Source organism: Equus asinus, chromosome 21 (assembly GCF_041296235.1).
Source record: "Equus asinus isolate D_3611 breed Donkey chromosome 21, EquAss-T2T_v2, whole genome shotgun sequence".
Lineage (NCBI taxonomy): Eukaryota > Metazoa > Chordata > Mammalia > Perissodactyla > Equidae > Equus > Equus asinus.
The window spans coordinates 46,220,414-46,234,730 of record NC_091810.1 but is presented as its reverse complement, the minus strand read 5'-3'; the positions used below and the strand labels follow the sequence as shown (position 1 = coordinate 46,234,730).

The window sequence follows — 14,317 nt, the reverse complement described above, 5'->3', positions numbered from 1 at the left end:
GAAGGCTTTGGGGCCTGGGCTTAGGCGTGAGCTCGCACACCCACACTACTCCCTCTATGTAGGAGGCAGGCCCAGGCCGGGGACATGGTGGGGTCTGCCCTGCCTGGTCCCTCCCCTCTACTCTGGCTGCTAGCCTCAGAGCACTGGCCAGTACACTGGGCTGGGCCGCAGGCTGAGGTCAGTGTTTCCTGTGAGCTCATCTGGGCTGGGAGCTCCAGGCAGACCTGGCTGCTGCTCAGGCTGCCTTGTGGAGGAGCTGGAGGGAGCTGTCCCAGGAGCAGGGTGGCTGTTGCGTGTGTGCACGTACATGTGTGAGGGTAGGGGTGCGTGTTTGAGTCTGCCTCTATGCTGGCTTCTGTTCAGGGTGGAGTGAGTATGCCTGTATGTATACAGTTGAAGCACGTTTGCGGAGCACCCTCAGGTGTGGGGTCTAGACCCAGAGCCAGTGTCTGTGTAGGTGTATGAGTGTGCATGCATGGGTTTGCACATGTGAGCATCCTCTACCAATGGCAACCCGAGAAGACCCTCAGGGTCACCTCCTGTAGTGACCCTTGATTTGAGGAACAGCAAGGAATGGGGAATTGTGGGGCTGGCCTGTGTGGTTTAAAGAGCACAGTCATGGGGCCGGCCCGGTGGCACAGGTGTTAAGTTCGCATGTTCCGCTTCTCGGCGGCCTGGGGTTCGCTGGTTCGGATCCCGGGTGCGGCCATGGCACCGCTTGGCAAAAGCCATGCTGTGGTAGGTGTCCCGGATGTAAAGTAGAGGAAGATGGCCATGGATGTTAGCTCAGGGCCGATCTTCCTCAGCAAAAAGAGGAGGATTGGTAGTAGTTAGCTCAGGGCTAATCTTCCTCAAAAAAAAAAAAGAGCACAGTCAGTATTATATTATATTCAACATTAAAATAGGTTTATGTTTGGAAAAAATAAGTTTGAAGGTGCAGGCAGCCTTCCATGTAGGCAAGAGGCACCTGGCCCAGAGGGGCTCGGGTTCAGAAGGTTCAGCACTGATGTGGGTGGGGCCTTTCACGGTCCTGGCCCCTCAACGAAGTGGGTGCTTCATTAGTGGAATCCCAGCTTTAGGTTCTGGCTCAGCCTCAGGGTTTCAGTTGCCCCATCTGAAGAGTAGGGGTGGTCATCTTGGCCCCACTTGTCTGCCTGGGTAATTATGAGCAAAAACCAAACTTTGAAAACCAAGAAGGGCCGCAGGGGGCAGGGAAGGAGGGTACCGCCTGTCCATCTTGGCCGACGCTGAGGAGCTGAGCCCAGCACACGCTACATACCTGCACATAGTAGTGCGCAGCCATTGGGAGTTGAAGGAGGCATCAAATGACTGCCCAGATGAATGACTCAGGGTCACAGACTCAAATGCCTCTGGGTTTGAGGTGGGTTTTGGAGAGGTGTGAAGAAGGGGCCCTGGTCTGGAGTAGATGGCAGGGGTGCCTGACAAAAGGGGCAGCCATCCCAGGGCCAGCCAGCTATTGCCCAGCGGGCCTGATGTCACATTCTCCAGCCTTACCAGGGATGCCACAAATCAGACTTACATAAAACTTCTCAATTTTAATGTTGGCAACTAGGACTAGGGTATTTTAAGCACCATGTGGGCCAAACTCAATGCTGTGAGAGCCCTGGGGGGAGTCGGTACCCAAGCACCTCCCATGGCTGTCCCTACTGGTCCTGCCATGCTGCCGGACCTCATCCTTTCTGTCTACACAGCCCCACTGCAGGCCCCAACATGGCGCCGTTCCTGCGCATTGCCTTCAACTCCTACGAGCTGGGCTCCCTGCAGGCTGAGGATGAGGCAAGCCAACCCTTCTGTGCCGTGAAGATGAAGGAGGCGCTCAGCACAGGTAGGGCTGGAGGCTGGACCCTGGAGAGGTGGCAGCAGCCAGTGGGGCTGGGAATCGGGCCCAGCAGGAGGCACTCAAGGGGCTGTGCCTTCTTCCCCTGGAACTTCTGAGGGACCCTTCTCTTCCTCATCCCCATCTCCCTGCCCAACCCAGCTGTGGATGCAGGACAACAGGCCACCTTAGTGTCTATAGTGCCTCTAGCACTGGCTACAGGGAGCCCACTCTGGGACTCTGGGCTTCTGGCTCCTCCCCCGTTGGTTGTTCCACCCAACAATTTCCACGTGCACACTGTGGTGGCCACTGAGGACACTGCCATGCTCTAGGGCTCACCTGGCCCTGCCCCCATGGGGCTCACAGTCCGGTGAGGGAGCCAGACAACCAGTCCTGTGATAGGGAAGCCCAAAGGAGGCACCATCTTAGGCTGGGGTCAGGGAGGTCTTCCTGAAAGAGGCAAACATCTTATGCCATTCCTTCTTGCTTCTGCCCTCACCTGGTGAACCCTTGGCTCACCCCCTTAGGTCTCAGCTGAGCTGTCCCTTCCTCTAGGAAGCCTTCCCTGACCCTTTGGCTGGGGAAGGCCACCTGACCATGGGCAGGTCTAGAACCACCGGCCTTGCCCTCTCACAGCCGTGATTTAATGTTCACTTGAGGGATGAACTGGTTCATGTCTCCACCCGGGACTGGGGCTCTAGGAGGACAGGCACCAAGTGTACTTTTCTCTCTGCTGTGTTCCTCGCCTCCAGTCCCTTGGGGGCGTCGGGGAGCTCAGCGTGTGTTCACTGAGTGCATGCGTAAGGGAAGGTGACATCTAAGTGGGTCTGAAGGAAGAGGGTCACAGGAAGAGGGAACAGCAGGAGCAAAGGCCTGGAGGTGGGACCTAGCAGGACGCTCTACAGGAGCTGCCGGCAGTTCTCTGTTGTGAGTGAGACGAGGCTGGGGAGGTAAGCAGAGCACAGTCGTGAAGGCCAATGAGTGGAGACTTGGTCCAAGGACACTGGGAAGCTGCGGCGGGCCCTTGGGGAGAGAGAGCAGGCACATTCTCTCAGGGCTAGAGGCTCTGGGAGGGACAGAGGGGCCCTAGCCTGCCGTGCCTGCCTGGCCCCATTGCAGACCGTGGGAAGACGCTGGTGCAGAAGAAGCCCACCATGTACCCTGAGTGGAAGTCGACGTTCGATGCCCACATCTACGAGGGCCGCGTCATCCAGATTGTGCTGATGCGGGCCGCCGAGGAGCCGGTGTCCGAGGTGACCGTGGGCGTGTCAGTGCTGGCCGAGCGCTGCAAGAAGAACAATGGCAAGGCCGAGTTCTGGGTGAGGGGCATGTGGGCTGCGGTTGTGCGTATGTGTATGTGTGGGTGCGGTGAGCATGGCTGTGGGGCGCGGGGCCCTGCTCTGCCCACCGGCACAGCTCTGCAGCCCACGCAGCCTGGGTTCAAGTCCTAGCTCTGCAGTTTATCAAATCCCCAGCCTCTCTGAGCCTCTGTTTCCAAATCAGTAAAAGGAGAAGCTACTAAAAGACCCTGCCTCGGGGCCAGTTGTTCAGATGAAATGAGCCCTGGATGTTGAGAGCTTACTGGAACCGGGCTCATGGTAGGTGCTGGGGAGAGCCGTCCTCGATACTGTGCCTGCATTTTTCCCTTTTAATTTTGTAAAGGCAGGGTATTCACATAGTAAAACTTTTCAGACTGTGTGTAAGGGGTGTCCCAGCCCCAACACCCAGCCAGGCCCCCTTCTCAGAGGCACCCGTTGTTCCCAGTTCTGTTTGGAATCTTCGCAGACATTCCAGGCCCAGGCAGGCAGTGGGGACAACAGTTATGATCCTCAACAGTGAGGAGGGGGGAGAAGGGGAAAGCTGATGGCCTGCCACTCACCTGCCGAAACCAGGACTCTGCACACGTATGTGGCTGTGTGTCCCTCGAGGCTGCAGGATGCCAGCGCTGGCATCTTCTGTCCCCCGGGGTGACATGTGGGCTCCTGCAGCCACGATGTCCTCACTGGAAAAGACCCTGTGACCATGGGGGACTCTGGTCAGCCTCCACTGATGGGTGGAGGGGCTGGGCCAAGAGAGCAGTTGACCCAGGGCTGTACTGCCCCTCGGCCAGTTAGGCAGAGACATGTGCTGTGCTCTCTGTCCACTACCTCAAGGGACAATGTCAGTCACTAGGCCTGGGGCCTGGAGGAGGTGAGAGTCCTGCCCTCAGAACCAGCCAGTCTATGTTGGACTGGACATGCAGAGCTCCCCACACAGACAGACAGAACCAGCATGGGTATATCAGTGTGCGTGTGTCTGTGTCTCTGCATGTGCAGGGGCACAGGGTGCCTCCGTTCTAAGATCCTTGTTAGGGGGGCAGCGGGGGTGGGTGTGGGGAGTTTCCCTTCCCACTCTGTTCCCAGGCCGGGTGGCCAGGCTGGGTGTGGGCTGGATCCTTTCACTTCCCCAAATGTAATAATACCCCTGGGTGGGGGGTGAGGGGTAGGGGCGGGGCTCAGGGGTGGGGCCCTGCCCACACTGGGCAGACGGGTGTCCGGCTAGGCTGCCAGGGCTCCCTTGGCCTTGGGGGACCAACCATGGGGGCGGGTTCTGAGTCTGGCTTGGCCCAGGCCCGCCCTCATTGACCCCCTCATCCTCACCCCTGCAGCTGGACCTGCAACCCCAGGCCAAAGTATTGATGTCTGTGCAGTATTTCCTGGAAGACATAGGTAAGACGCTTCCTGCCTGGGCTGGGGATGGAGATTCAGAGGCCAGAGCCAGGACAGAGGTTTAGGAAGCAGCCCTCATTGGTGATCTGTCCAGGGTCACCCTGGGAGGCACTGCAGGAGTGTTGCCCCTCCCAGGGGCTGGGGCTGATTCCACCGCTCCATGGCCCCCAGATTGCAAGCAGTCTGTTAGGGCTGAAGACGAGGCCAAGTTCCCAACAATGAACCGCCGTGGAGCCATCAAACAGGCCAAAATCCACTACATCAAGAACCATGAGTTTATCGCCACCTTCTTTAGGCAGCCCACCTTCTGTTCTGTGTGCAAAGACTTTGTCTGGTGAGGGCTGGCTGTGCCCACTGTGTGGGGGCGGGGGGCAGGGAGGGCCCCCCACCCAGGGCTGCCCTGCACTCACTCTGCCTGGGGATTTGCCTTTCAGGGGTCTCAACAAGCAAGGCTACAAATGCAGGCGTAAGTGTCCCCCACAGCCCAGTTTGTACGCACATGTGTGCACACGAGGCCTGCCAGTGCCTCGCGTGTTCACAGCAAGGCCTGTGTCCCTGTGTGGGACCGTGTATCTAGATGAGGGGTCTGTGTGCTTGAGTGTGTGCACATGAGATTTTCCACATCCGAGTGCATGTGTGTATGATGGTTCCATCCTGAGAGCCGGAGCCGGCTTGCTCTGGCTCATGGAAAGCTAGTTGTGCATCTCCCTTCCCAACTCTGCATTCGGTGATATCACATTGATAGCCTGAAGTGGGCCCCAATGGAGTCTTTACACAAATCAGCCACTGCTACACATCAGGGCTCTTTTCCCCTAGAGAGGCTACTGGACCTTTATCAGCACACCCCCTGCTGCGTGTGTGCTTGTTAGATACGTGTGTCATCTGGGCACACACATGTGAGCATGCCTTTCTCCACGATGGTGTGTGCGTGAGGCAGTGTGGGCTGGTGCTTATGAGCGCATGCTCTGGAGCCAGACTGCCTGGGTTTGAATCCCAGCTCTACCACTTCCTAGTTGTAGGGCCTTAGGCAGTTACTTAACTTCTCTGTGCCTCAGTTTCCTCATCTATAAAATAGGGACAATAGAGTCATTGTGAAGATCGAATGGGATAAGCTATGTAAAGCTATACTTTGAGTGTGACTGGCACGTGGTAGCATTCTGTGTAAGAAGCCTTGTCATTCTTACCCGTGCTGTGTATGTATGTCCAGGAGTCTGTTGGGGTGCATCTGTCGGTGTGCACGAATGTGAGAGGGAACTTAGGAGCTGTTTGCTGTCCTGGGGCAGAGAAGAGGGCGAGGGGGGCTCCCCTGCCTCCACTCCTCTCACTGCACTACCCCTTGCCCCTCACTTTTGCCCCCCTGCCTGCCCACCAGGACTCCTGGAACCTTCCCTAATCAGTCTGTCCTCCCTGCTCATCCTTCTCAGGCCCCTCCTCCGAGGGCTGGCAGGAGGAGAGAAAAATCAAGCTCTGAGCCCGAGGCCTCTGGGGTGAGGGTGTGGGCGGTCAGGGAGAACGGTGGCTTTGTGTAGAGGGCTGGACTGGACCAGCAGGCGCCAGCTCAGACTCTGCCCCTCCTGGTGCCTCCTGGGCCTGTGCCTCCTCAAGAATGCAATGCTGCCATCCACAAGAAATGCATCGACAAGATCATCGGTCGGTGCACTGGCACCGCGGCCAACAGCCGGGACACCATAGTGAGGCTGGGCCCAGGGGAGGGCTCTGGGCTTCTGGGGGGCTTGGCTAGGTGGGAGGGATTTGGGTTCTCCTTACCCCTTTCCTGTGGGGCTCACCCTTCCTCCCCATTTTTCTTGGTCCTTCCTTGGACCTCTGGATTTCCCAGTCCCCAGTGGATGTCTCTTGGGCGTCCTGCCTTGCATGGGGTTGGGGGAGAGCTAGGGGATGAGGCAGGAGCTGAGCTGCCATGTGATCCTCGACCTTTGACCTCCCCCACTCCCACAGTTCCAGAAAGAACGTTTCAACATTGACATGCCGCACCGGTTCAAGGTTTACAACTACATGAGCCCCACCTTCTGTGACCATTGTGGCAGCCTGCTCTGGGGGCTGGTGAAGCAGGGATTAAAGTGTGAAGGTGCGTGCCCCCCAGCTCTGGGAGCTGGGCAAGGGGTGGGAGGGTGCTCCGAGCTGGTGCCTACTTACCTGGACCTCGTAAACGCCAGCTGACTAATGCTGCCTTTGCCCCCTCTCTTGGGGATTTCACATGGATGAGGCCTCGGTGAGCCCTCCCCACCGTCCTGACTGGTTCTACCATTTATCTGCTGTGTGACCACCGGACAGGTGGCCCTACCCCTCTGAGCTCAGTGTCCTCAAGTGTAAAATGAGGGTAAGAGTAGAGTAGGACCTAGAGAGATACTGAGGGGCCCGAGGGCAGAAGGTGCTCAGCCAAGGCCTGCTGCACACTAGCAGTCGCTCAGCAAAGGGTCCTCACCGACCCCTCCCCTGTCCCAGGCTTCACTGGTTAATGAGAAACAAGAGGCCCCTGGAGGAAAAGTGACTTGTCTCCGTTGTCCCAGACATTCTTTGAAGGGTTCAGAATTAGGTCCTATATCTTCTGCTAAAATTTTTCTTCTTTAAATAAAAAATAAGGAAAGATTTGAAGTACTCATGATGGCTTTGGATACACTTTTTCTAAAGACAGGAAACCCAGCAGACCCCACCAAAGCCCTCCTTTCTCCTGCTCTCTCCTCCACCCCTCTCTGCCCTTGGCTGGGCCGGGGGCGAGGGGGACAATTCTCCTGGAGCCTGCTGGCTGCCTGCCTGGCCCGGCCTGGACAGGGACCCTGATGGCCTGCTTCTCTCTCCCGCAGACTGTGGCATGAACGTGCACCATAAGTGCCAGAAGAAGGTGGCCAACCTCTGTGGCATCAACCAGAAGCTCTTGGCTGAGGCACTGAACCAAGTCAGCCAGGTGGGCAGGTGCCCTGGAAACTCTGGGCAGCGGGTGGCAGGGTCAGGGGACAGTCGGAGCTCACACCTAGTCCTGGGAAACTACAATGGGGGCTTTTATATCCAAGACTCCACTCCTGGAAGATGCGGTTCACGAACTAGGCAGCAGAGGGTGGCGGACTCGCTCTCCTGGGATATTAGTTACTGAAGCATTTCTGTATTGAGGGTGAACCTAGGGGACAAGATCGGAGCACTTTGAACTCAGAGCCTTTGTGTGTGTGTTTTGTGTGTGTGTTGGGTGTGGGTGAGGCTCGAGGGATGCCACAAAACTTTAAGGTAAAATTCTAGAATCAATCACCAATGAAAATAACACACAAATCTGTTGATTAAGTGGTTAGGAAGGTGGTGTCCGATTTATAAAACTCTTGTTAGCAATCAGTGCCTTCCAGACCACTGAGGTATCCCTGTGCCCTGGGAGTGTGTGTGTGTGTGCGCACATGCATACGTGGGCACACCGCCTGGGGCTCTCAGGCTCTGCCCTTGCTGTTCGCCATTGGTATTGCGGATGGAGTTATGGATGGTTGGGGTCCCCCCTTTGGGCTGGAAGTCCTGAACATGGTATAACTGACCGTCTGGCCCCCTAACCTCCACCTCCCTTTCAGAGACCCACCCGGAAGTCGGAGTCTGGGCCTCCGGAGCATTTCGGGATCTACCAGAATTTTGAGAAGAAGCCAGGAGTCTCTGGAGATGATGCCCCAGGTGAAGCTAAGGCCCATTTCTCCCAGGAAAGCCCTATCTCCCCACAGGGGCTCAGGATGGAGCCTAGCCTCCCTCCACTGTCAAGTGAGACATGAAAGGAGGTACCACCCATGGGGAGGGAGCTCCTTCCTCTCTGAGGCCCCTTACCCCAGCCCACCCCTGGGCCCCAAGGAGGGCACTCGGCAGACAGAGGCCTGAGACTGAAGTGCTGTCTCTTGGGCAGACCACAGTACCTACGGCAAGATCTGGGAGGGCAGCAACAGATGCAACATTGAGAACTTCACCTTCCACAAGGTCCTGGGCAAAGGCAGCTTCGGGAAGGTGAGAGGCCACACGGCTCTGGGGAAGCCCTGGGGACCCGGGCCCGGGAGCCCAGGGGCACCTCCTTCCCCCTCTACCTGCTTCCTCCTGGTTGGGTCCTGCCCTGGTCTTTGGGCCGGCCCTTTCCTGCTCAGCAGTCCCGCCCACCCATCAGGTGCTGCTTGCAGAGCTGAAGGGCAAAAAGGAGTTCTTCGCCATCAAGGCCCTCAAGAAGGATGTGGTTCTGATTGATGATGACGTGGAGTGTACCATGGTGGAGAAGCGGGTGTTGGCGCTCGCCTGGGAGAATCCCTTTCTCACCCACCTCTTATGTACATTCCAGACCAAGGTGCCCGGCCCTCCCTCTGTCATTGCCCCTGTGGCCACAGCCTCCCTTAGCCCCCCAGGCCAGGCCACGTCTCTCACTCAGGCAAGGCCTGGTCTTCCTCCTCTGACCACTTAAGGCAGGGCTGTGTCCCCGTCCTCAGACTTCCCAGGGCAGGGCCATCCTCCTCTCCTCATGTCCCCAGGGCACAGTGGTCCCCTGCTTCCTCTTGGGGCTTGCCCCCAGCGGCCCTCAATGAAGGAGCCTCTCGCTGGTTCCTGTGCCTCTGTTTACCACCCTCCCCACCCTAGGACCACCTGTTCTTCGTGATGGAGTTCCTCAACGGGGGAGACCTGATGTACCACATCCAGGATAAAGGCCGCTTTGAACTCTACCGTGCCACGTACGCAAGGGCCCTGTGGGGGAAAGAGCCCACTGCCAGTCTGCCCGCCATCCCTTCGACCCTGTCCCCAAAGAAGCCAGCCTGGGCTAGAGCTGGGGTTGGAGAGATCCGGGGTAGCCGAGGCCGTCCCCACTGTGTGGGAAGCCATGGGCAACTGGTGAGCTCTGGCTGGGAGCATAGCACAGACATGCCGAGTCCTGTCCCCTCCTTGGGCCTCGGCCAGGACAGCCTCATAGATGATGATCCTACACAACACAGGACTCTGGTGTGTGGCCCCCAAACTATCACGCACCGCTCAAACTCTGTGTGTGTCTGTGTACACACATGTATGTCTGTATAAATACATACACTCTTATGACAGAGGATTAGCTTATTTGGAGCTTTCCTTCATAATTTTCTTGTCTACATTGTCTGCCAGCCCTCACTTGCCTGAAACAAGATGTGCTTGATCAGCCCGAAGTTGTCCATGGAGTTATTTTCAGCATTTCCTGCCCTGGGGGTGGGGATGAGGGCCTGGGGAGAACCAGGGTCTGGTCTCGGAAATCCCGGAACACTTTGTCTTGCTCTCTCTCTTCAGGTTTTATGCAGCTGAGATAATCTGTGGACTACAGTTTCTACACAACAAGGGGATCATTTACAGGTGTGGGCTTGGGGCATTGGGGTTTTTAGGATGAGAAACTCTATCCCGTTATACCCCCTGAAATGCTCTGAGTGGGACCTGCTCAGCCCAGCTACAGCCCTATCCCCACTTGGAGTCAGTCCTTAGTTGGGTATCTGCATAAACTCCTACTCCATTGCTAGAATTCCTTGTGGCCCCTCAGCCTAGCCTGGCACAGCTCCAGGGACTGGGAACTCACTGCCCATACTCGGCACCATTGGCGGGAGTGCAGCCCTGACTGGGACAGTGTCTCCTTTCCTTGGATCCATCAGTCTCACTCTGAAGTCCCATCTGAGCAGTCTAAGCTTCCACCAATAGGGACTGGTTCCGTAAATTCTCAAGAAATGGCATTCCCATCCTACAGTGGATTACTATGCACCCATCAAAAAGGCTGAGGCTGTGCTCTGTGTGCTGATGTGGGATGATGCCAAGATGTGTTGTCAAGTGAAAAAGCAATCCGTGCAACAGTGTGTATTGAATTAATATTGGTTCAGGTTTTAAAACCTGGGGGTGAGATGTATATTGTAATGTGCTTGTCCGTGCCCAGACTCGTCTAGGGAGGGCCTAGGTGAAGGTTAGTGGAAGATGGACTGTGTGCTGTTTGCTCCTTTTTAGTACTTGTCACCATGTGCCATGTACTATCTACTCCAACAACTAACTGCATAAAGATAGCCATGGTCCCTGCCCTTGTGGAGTCAGACAAACCTAAGCCCAGGGCCACTTCCACTGCTGACCAGCTAGGTAACCCTGGGCAAGTGACATCACCTCTCTGAGCCTCGCTTTTTGCTTCGGGAAATGGGATGATGTGTCCAGCATGTAGCACACAGTAGGTGGCTTGCAAGAAGCACCTGCTTTGGCATCTTTTCCCTTCTGCTTTCTGTTCTCTTCTTCATTCTCTGGTCCCCTTGGGGAGAGTTCTAGGCTTACAGGGCTGAAAATGGGGACATGGAAGCTGGTGGGGAGGAGGGCACTTGGCCCCTGCCCACTTCCTTTCCTATCTCCTCCCCTCAGGGACCTCAAGCTGGACAATGTGATGCTGGACCAGGATGGCCACATCAAGATTGCCGACTTTGGGATGTGCAAGGAGAACATATTCGGGGAGAAACAGGCCAGCACCTTCTGCGGCACCCCTGACTATATCGCCCCCGAGGTGAGTGGGCACCCTCCCGGCCACAAGCGCAGACAGACACCTTGTCTCAACAGAGTGGGGCTGGGAGACCTTCCCAAGGACAGCAGTGTCCAAGCCAAAGGCAGGAGGGGGAGGAGGTCCAGGCAGGGCTCATGCTCAGGAGACCCTCTCAGCTCCTGCTCTTCTTCTCTTACTCCAGATCCTGCAGGGCCTGAAGTACTCGTTCTCTGTGGACTGGTGGTCCTTTGGAGTCCTTCTCTATGAAATGCTCATTGGTCAGTCCCCCTTCCACGGTGACGATGAGGATGAACTCTTCGAGTCCATCCGTATGGACACACCACATTATCCCCGCTGGATCACCAAGGAGTCCAAGGACATTCTGGAGAAGGTGGGAGACCCTGAGCTAGGCTGGCTGGGGCAGGGGCCAGCAGACATGGGGTCATGGGAATGCTGGGAGCCGCCTGTCTCTGAAGGGCAGCCTCCTGATGCTCTATCCTAACGCATTGAGGGGGATCGCTCTCTCATCACATTCCCTGGAACTCCTATTTGAGGGCCTTGAATTGACTCAGCCTGGTAGGTGATGACAAGCTGAGGGTCAGGAGACAGGCAGATCTGAGACGAAACTCTGAATCTGTCTCCTTATCTGCACAATGGCGATTATGAGAGAGCCTGCCTCACAGAGTTTTTAGGAAGAGAACATAAATGTGTGATGCTCAGGTCTGTGCCAGGCAGAGAACAGGCACTCACTGAACAGCCTCTGCTTTTGCTTGAGAGTCTTGGCACTCCCAGGCCACACCTGTTGTCCCTGGGAGACCTGGGAGCACAGCAGGCCAGAGAGGCTCCCCTCCACCCCAGAGGCCCCAGGCCACACCGCTGGGCTGGGCTGGGCCTGCCTGAGCCCCCCAGACTGCTTGGGGTTTGCTGAGGCTCTGGTCCCCCACAGCCCTCTGGTGCTAACTGGGGCCCCTGCTGGGTTGCAGCTGCTTGAAAGGGATCCAACCAAGAGGCTGGGAGTGACAGGGAACATCAAAGCCCACTCCTTCTTCAAGACCATCAACTGGACTCTGCTGGAGAAACGTGCAGTGGAGCCGCCCTTCAAGCCCAAAGTGGTATGTGATCCCACTCAGGTGGGGGCCACCCACTCAATGTTGCCCCCTGCTGCCTTCTGGGGTGGGCATCTCCTCCTTTGCCCTGCCTCTCTCTCACATCATTTGTGTGCTTTCTCCCTCTCCTCTCTTCAGCAAACCTGCTTCCCTGACCTCCCCGGCACATTCATTCACAACCTCTACTCTTGTATTCTCATCATCTCTCTCCTTACTTAGTCATTCAACAAACATTGGGAACTGTGGCACCAGCCATCCTTTAACATACATTCTTTAACACTCGTTGTATGCAGGGGACTATGCTTTGGGAATCAGAGTTAAGGCCTCCCTCTCCCCTTCCCTCCCTCCCTCCGTCCCTCCAATCCGTTTTCCAGTAAATATTAGGAATGCTGAGTGCCTGCTGGGTGTAGAGCGCTGTGCTGGGCCTGCAACATGGGAGGCCCGGTCCCAGAGCTGGAGGGGCCCTGGCTCCACAGAAAGATAAGAACCTTGCACACTGATGATCATTTTTGATATAAGACAACCATATGAGAGATGTCACAAGGCCACACATGATCAGTGGTTGTTGGGAGGGTCTGTCAGCAGGAACCCAGGATGCAGAGAATGGGGTGGGTCCGAGAAGTGGGATGTGGGAGGGCTGGGGACACTGAGCCAGGCAGAGGGCAGCTGGGAGTCAGCACCCAGAGACATGTCAGGAAATGGGCCCAAGGCTGCTCTCCTCTGCCAGTTTTCAAAAGAAGCCAGATACTTGGATTTTTATGTGAAATTGCCCAATTTAAAAATAATTGGCTTAAATTCCATTAAAATCCAGTGCTAGTCAAAATGATCGTACCTGCCAGCTCAGTTTGGCCTAAAGACCACCAGCTTCAGCACTCTCTCTATTACTATTTCACTATATCCTCAGAAGCAGAGAGTTGGCAAACTTTTCCTGTGAACAGCCTGATAGTAGATATTTTAGGCTTTGCCGGCTGGATGGTCTCAAAGCAGCCATAGACAATATGTTGATGAGTGGGTGTGGTATGTCAATAAAACTTTATTTGTGGACACTGAAATTGGAATTTCATTTAATTTTCACATGTTGTGAAATATTATTCTCTGTTTGACTTTTTTCCTAAACACTTAAAAATGTAAAAGCCATTCTTAGCTTGTGGGTCCTACAAAAATGGGTGGCGGGTAGGGTTTGGCCCATGGACTGTAGTTTGCCAGAACTCTGCTCAGGACGATACCTACCTTTCCTCAGCAGGCCCAGGGTCCTCTGCTGCCTTCCCTCATTCCCTTGGGGAAACAGCATCTGCCTTCCAGCCGGAGCTCCACTCAGGCTGTTGGGAGAGACACTCTCTTCTGTTCTTAATAAGGAAAGCTCGGCCTGGCCCAGCCCAACGGGGATTCTGAGGTGTTGGGAAGCGGTCCCTGGAAACTTGGGGACCTTCGGAAGGCTGCCCCTTGGGTCCCACTCATGTTCTCCTGCCCTCTGCCTGCAGAAGTCCCCTGGAGACTACAGCAACTTCGACCAGGAGTTCCTGAACGAGAAGCCACGCCTCTCCTACAGCGACAAGAACCTCATTGACTCCATGGACCAAGCAGCCTTTGCTGGCTTCTCCTTCGTGAACCCCAAATTTGAGAGGCTCCTGGAAAAGTGAGGTTCCCAGACATGCCGCCCAACCCATCCCAGCCAGGGAGCCTGGGTCAGCCAGCATGGTCTGCCCACCCAGCCCAGACAGAGCAGGCTGGGGCCGCCCCTTCCTCGGCACCTGTCAGCCGCCCACCATAAGCAACAGTGTGATTGTTGTGATTTCTGCTGCTGCCCTCTTATCGTCCCCAGGAGGGTCCTTGGCTCCTGCCTGGCTGGGCTCTTATGGTACTTCCTCTGTGAACTGTGTGTGAATTTGCCTTTCCTCTGCCCTCAGAGGGAAATTGTAAATCCTGTGTTTCGTTACTTGAATGTAGTTATCTATTGAAAAAAATATATTATATATATATATATATATGCACATATATATATATAATAGGCTGTATATATTGCTCAGTAGAGAAAAAAACATATGGGGACTAGTGAACTAGTGATGTGTTGATCTTTTAAAATATATATATATATATATATCTATATATATATATATATATATATGACCAAAAGAAAAAAGGAGCACAAGCTGTTTAAACAACCAGGTTCTTTTATTTGTGTGTCTAAATAAAC

The 14,317-nt window shown here is 55.4% G+C and overlaps 1 protein-coding gene across 8 annotated transcripts in view; it reads left to right on the top strand.

Annotated features, from left to right (window-relative positions):
• The window catches only part of PRKCD (protein kinase C delta), a 29,133-nt gene extending 15,029 nt beyond the window's left edge, over positions 1-14,104 (top strand). For 4 of the 8 annotated variants that reach the window (XM_044754589.2, XM_044754584.2, XM_070492744.1 and 1 more), the window contains 17 exons: positions 1,713-1,846; positions 2,957-3,156; positions 4,485-4,545; positions 4,717-4,879; positions 4,980-5,011; positions 6,151-6,236; positions 6,502-6,631; positions 7,368-7,468; positions 8,109-8,289; positions 8,429-8,526; positions 8,681-8,854; positions 9,142-9,233; positions 9,811-9,873; positions 10,903-11,041; positions 11,220-11,408; positions 12,001-12,129; positions 13,605-14,104. In XM_044754589.2, coding sequence (XP_044610524.1) covers positions 1,732-1,846; positions 2,957-3,156; positions 4,485-4,545; positions 4,717-4,879; positions 4,980-5,011; positions 6,151-6,236; positions 6,502-6,631; positions 7,368-7,468; positions 8,109-8,289; positions 8,429-8,526; positions 8,681-8,854; positions 9,142-9,233; positions 9,811-9,873; positions 10,903-11,041; positions 11,220-11,408; positions 12,001-12,129; positions 13,605-13,763 — 2,112 coding nt within the window. In that variant the 5' untranslated portion in view covers positions 1,713-1,731 and the 3' untranslated portion in view covers positions 13,764-14,104. Of the gene's footprint in view, positions 1-1,712; positions 1,847-2,956; positions 3,157-4,484; positions 4,546-4,639; positions 4,880-4,979; positions 5,012-6,150; positions 6,237-6,501; positions 6,632-7,367; positions 7,469-8,108; positions 8,290-8,428; positions 8,527-8,680; positions 8,855-9,141; positions 9,234-9,810; positions 9,874-10,902; positions 11,042-11,219; positions 11,409-12,000; positions 12,130-13,604 lie in introns of those variants that run through there. The other 4 variants (XM_044754585.2, XM_070492746.1, XM_070492745.1 and 1 more) reach the window with 2 other exon arrangements.
• The last annotated feature ends 213 nt before the right edge of the window (positions 14,105-14,317 follow it).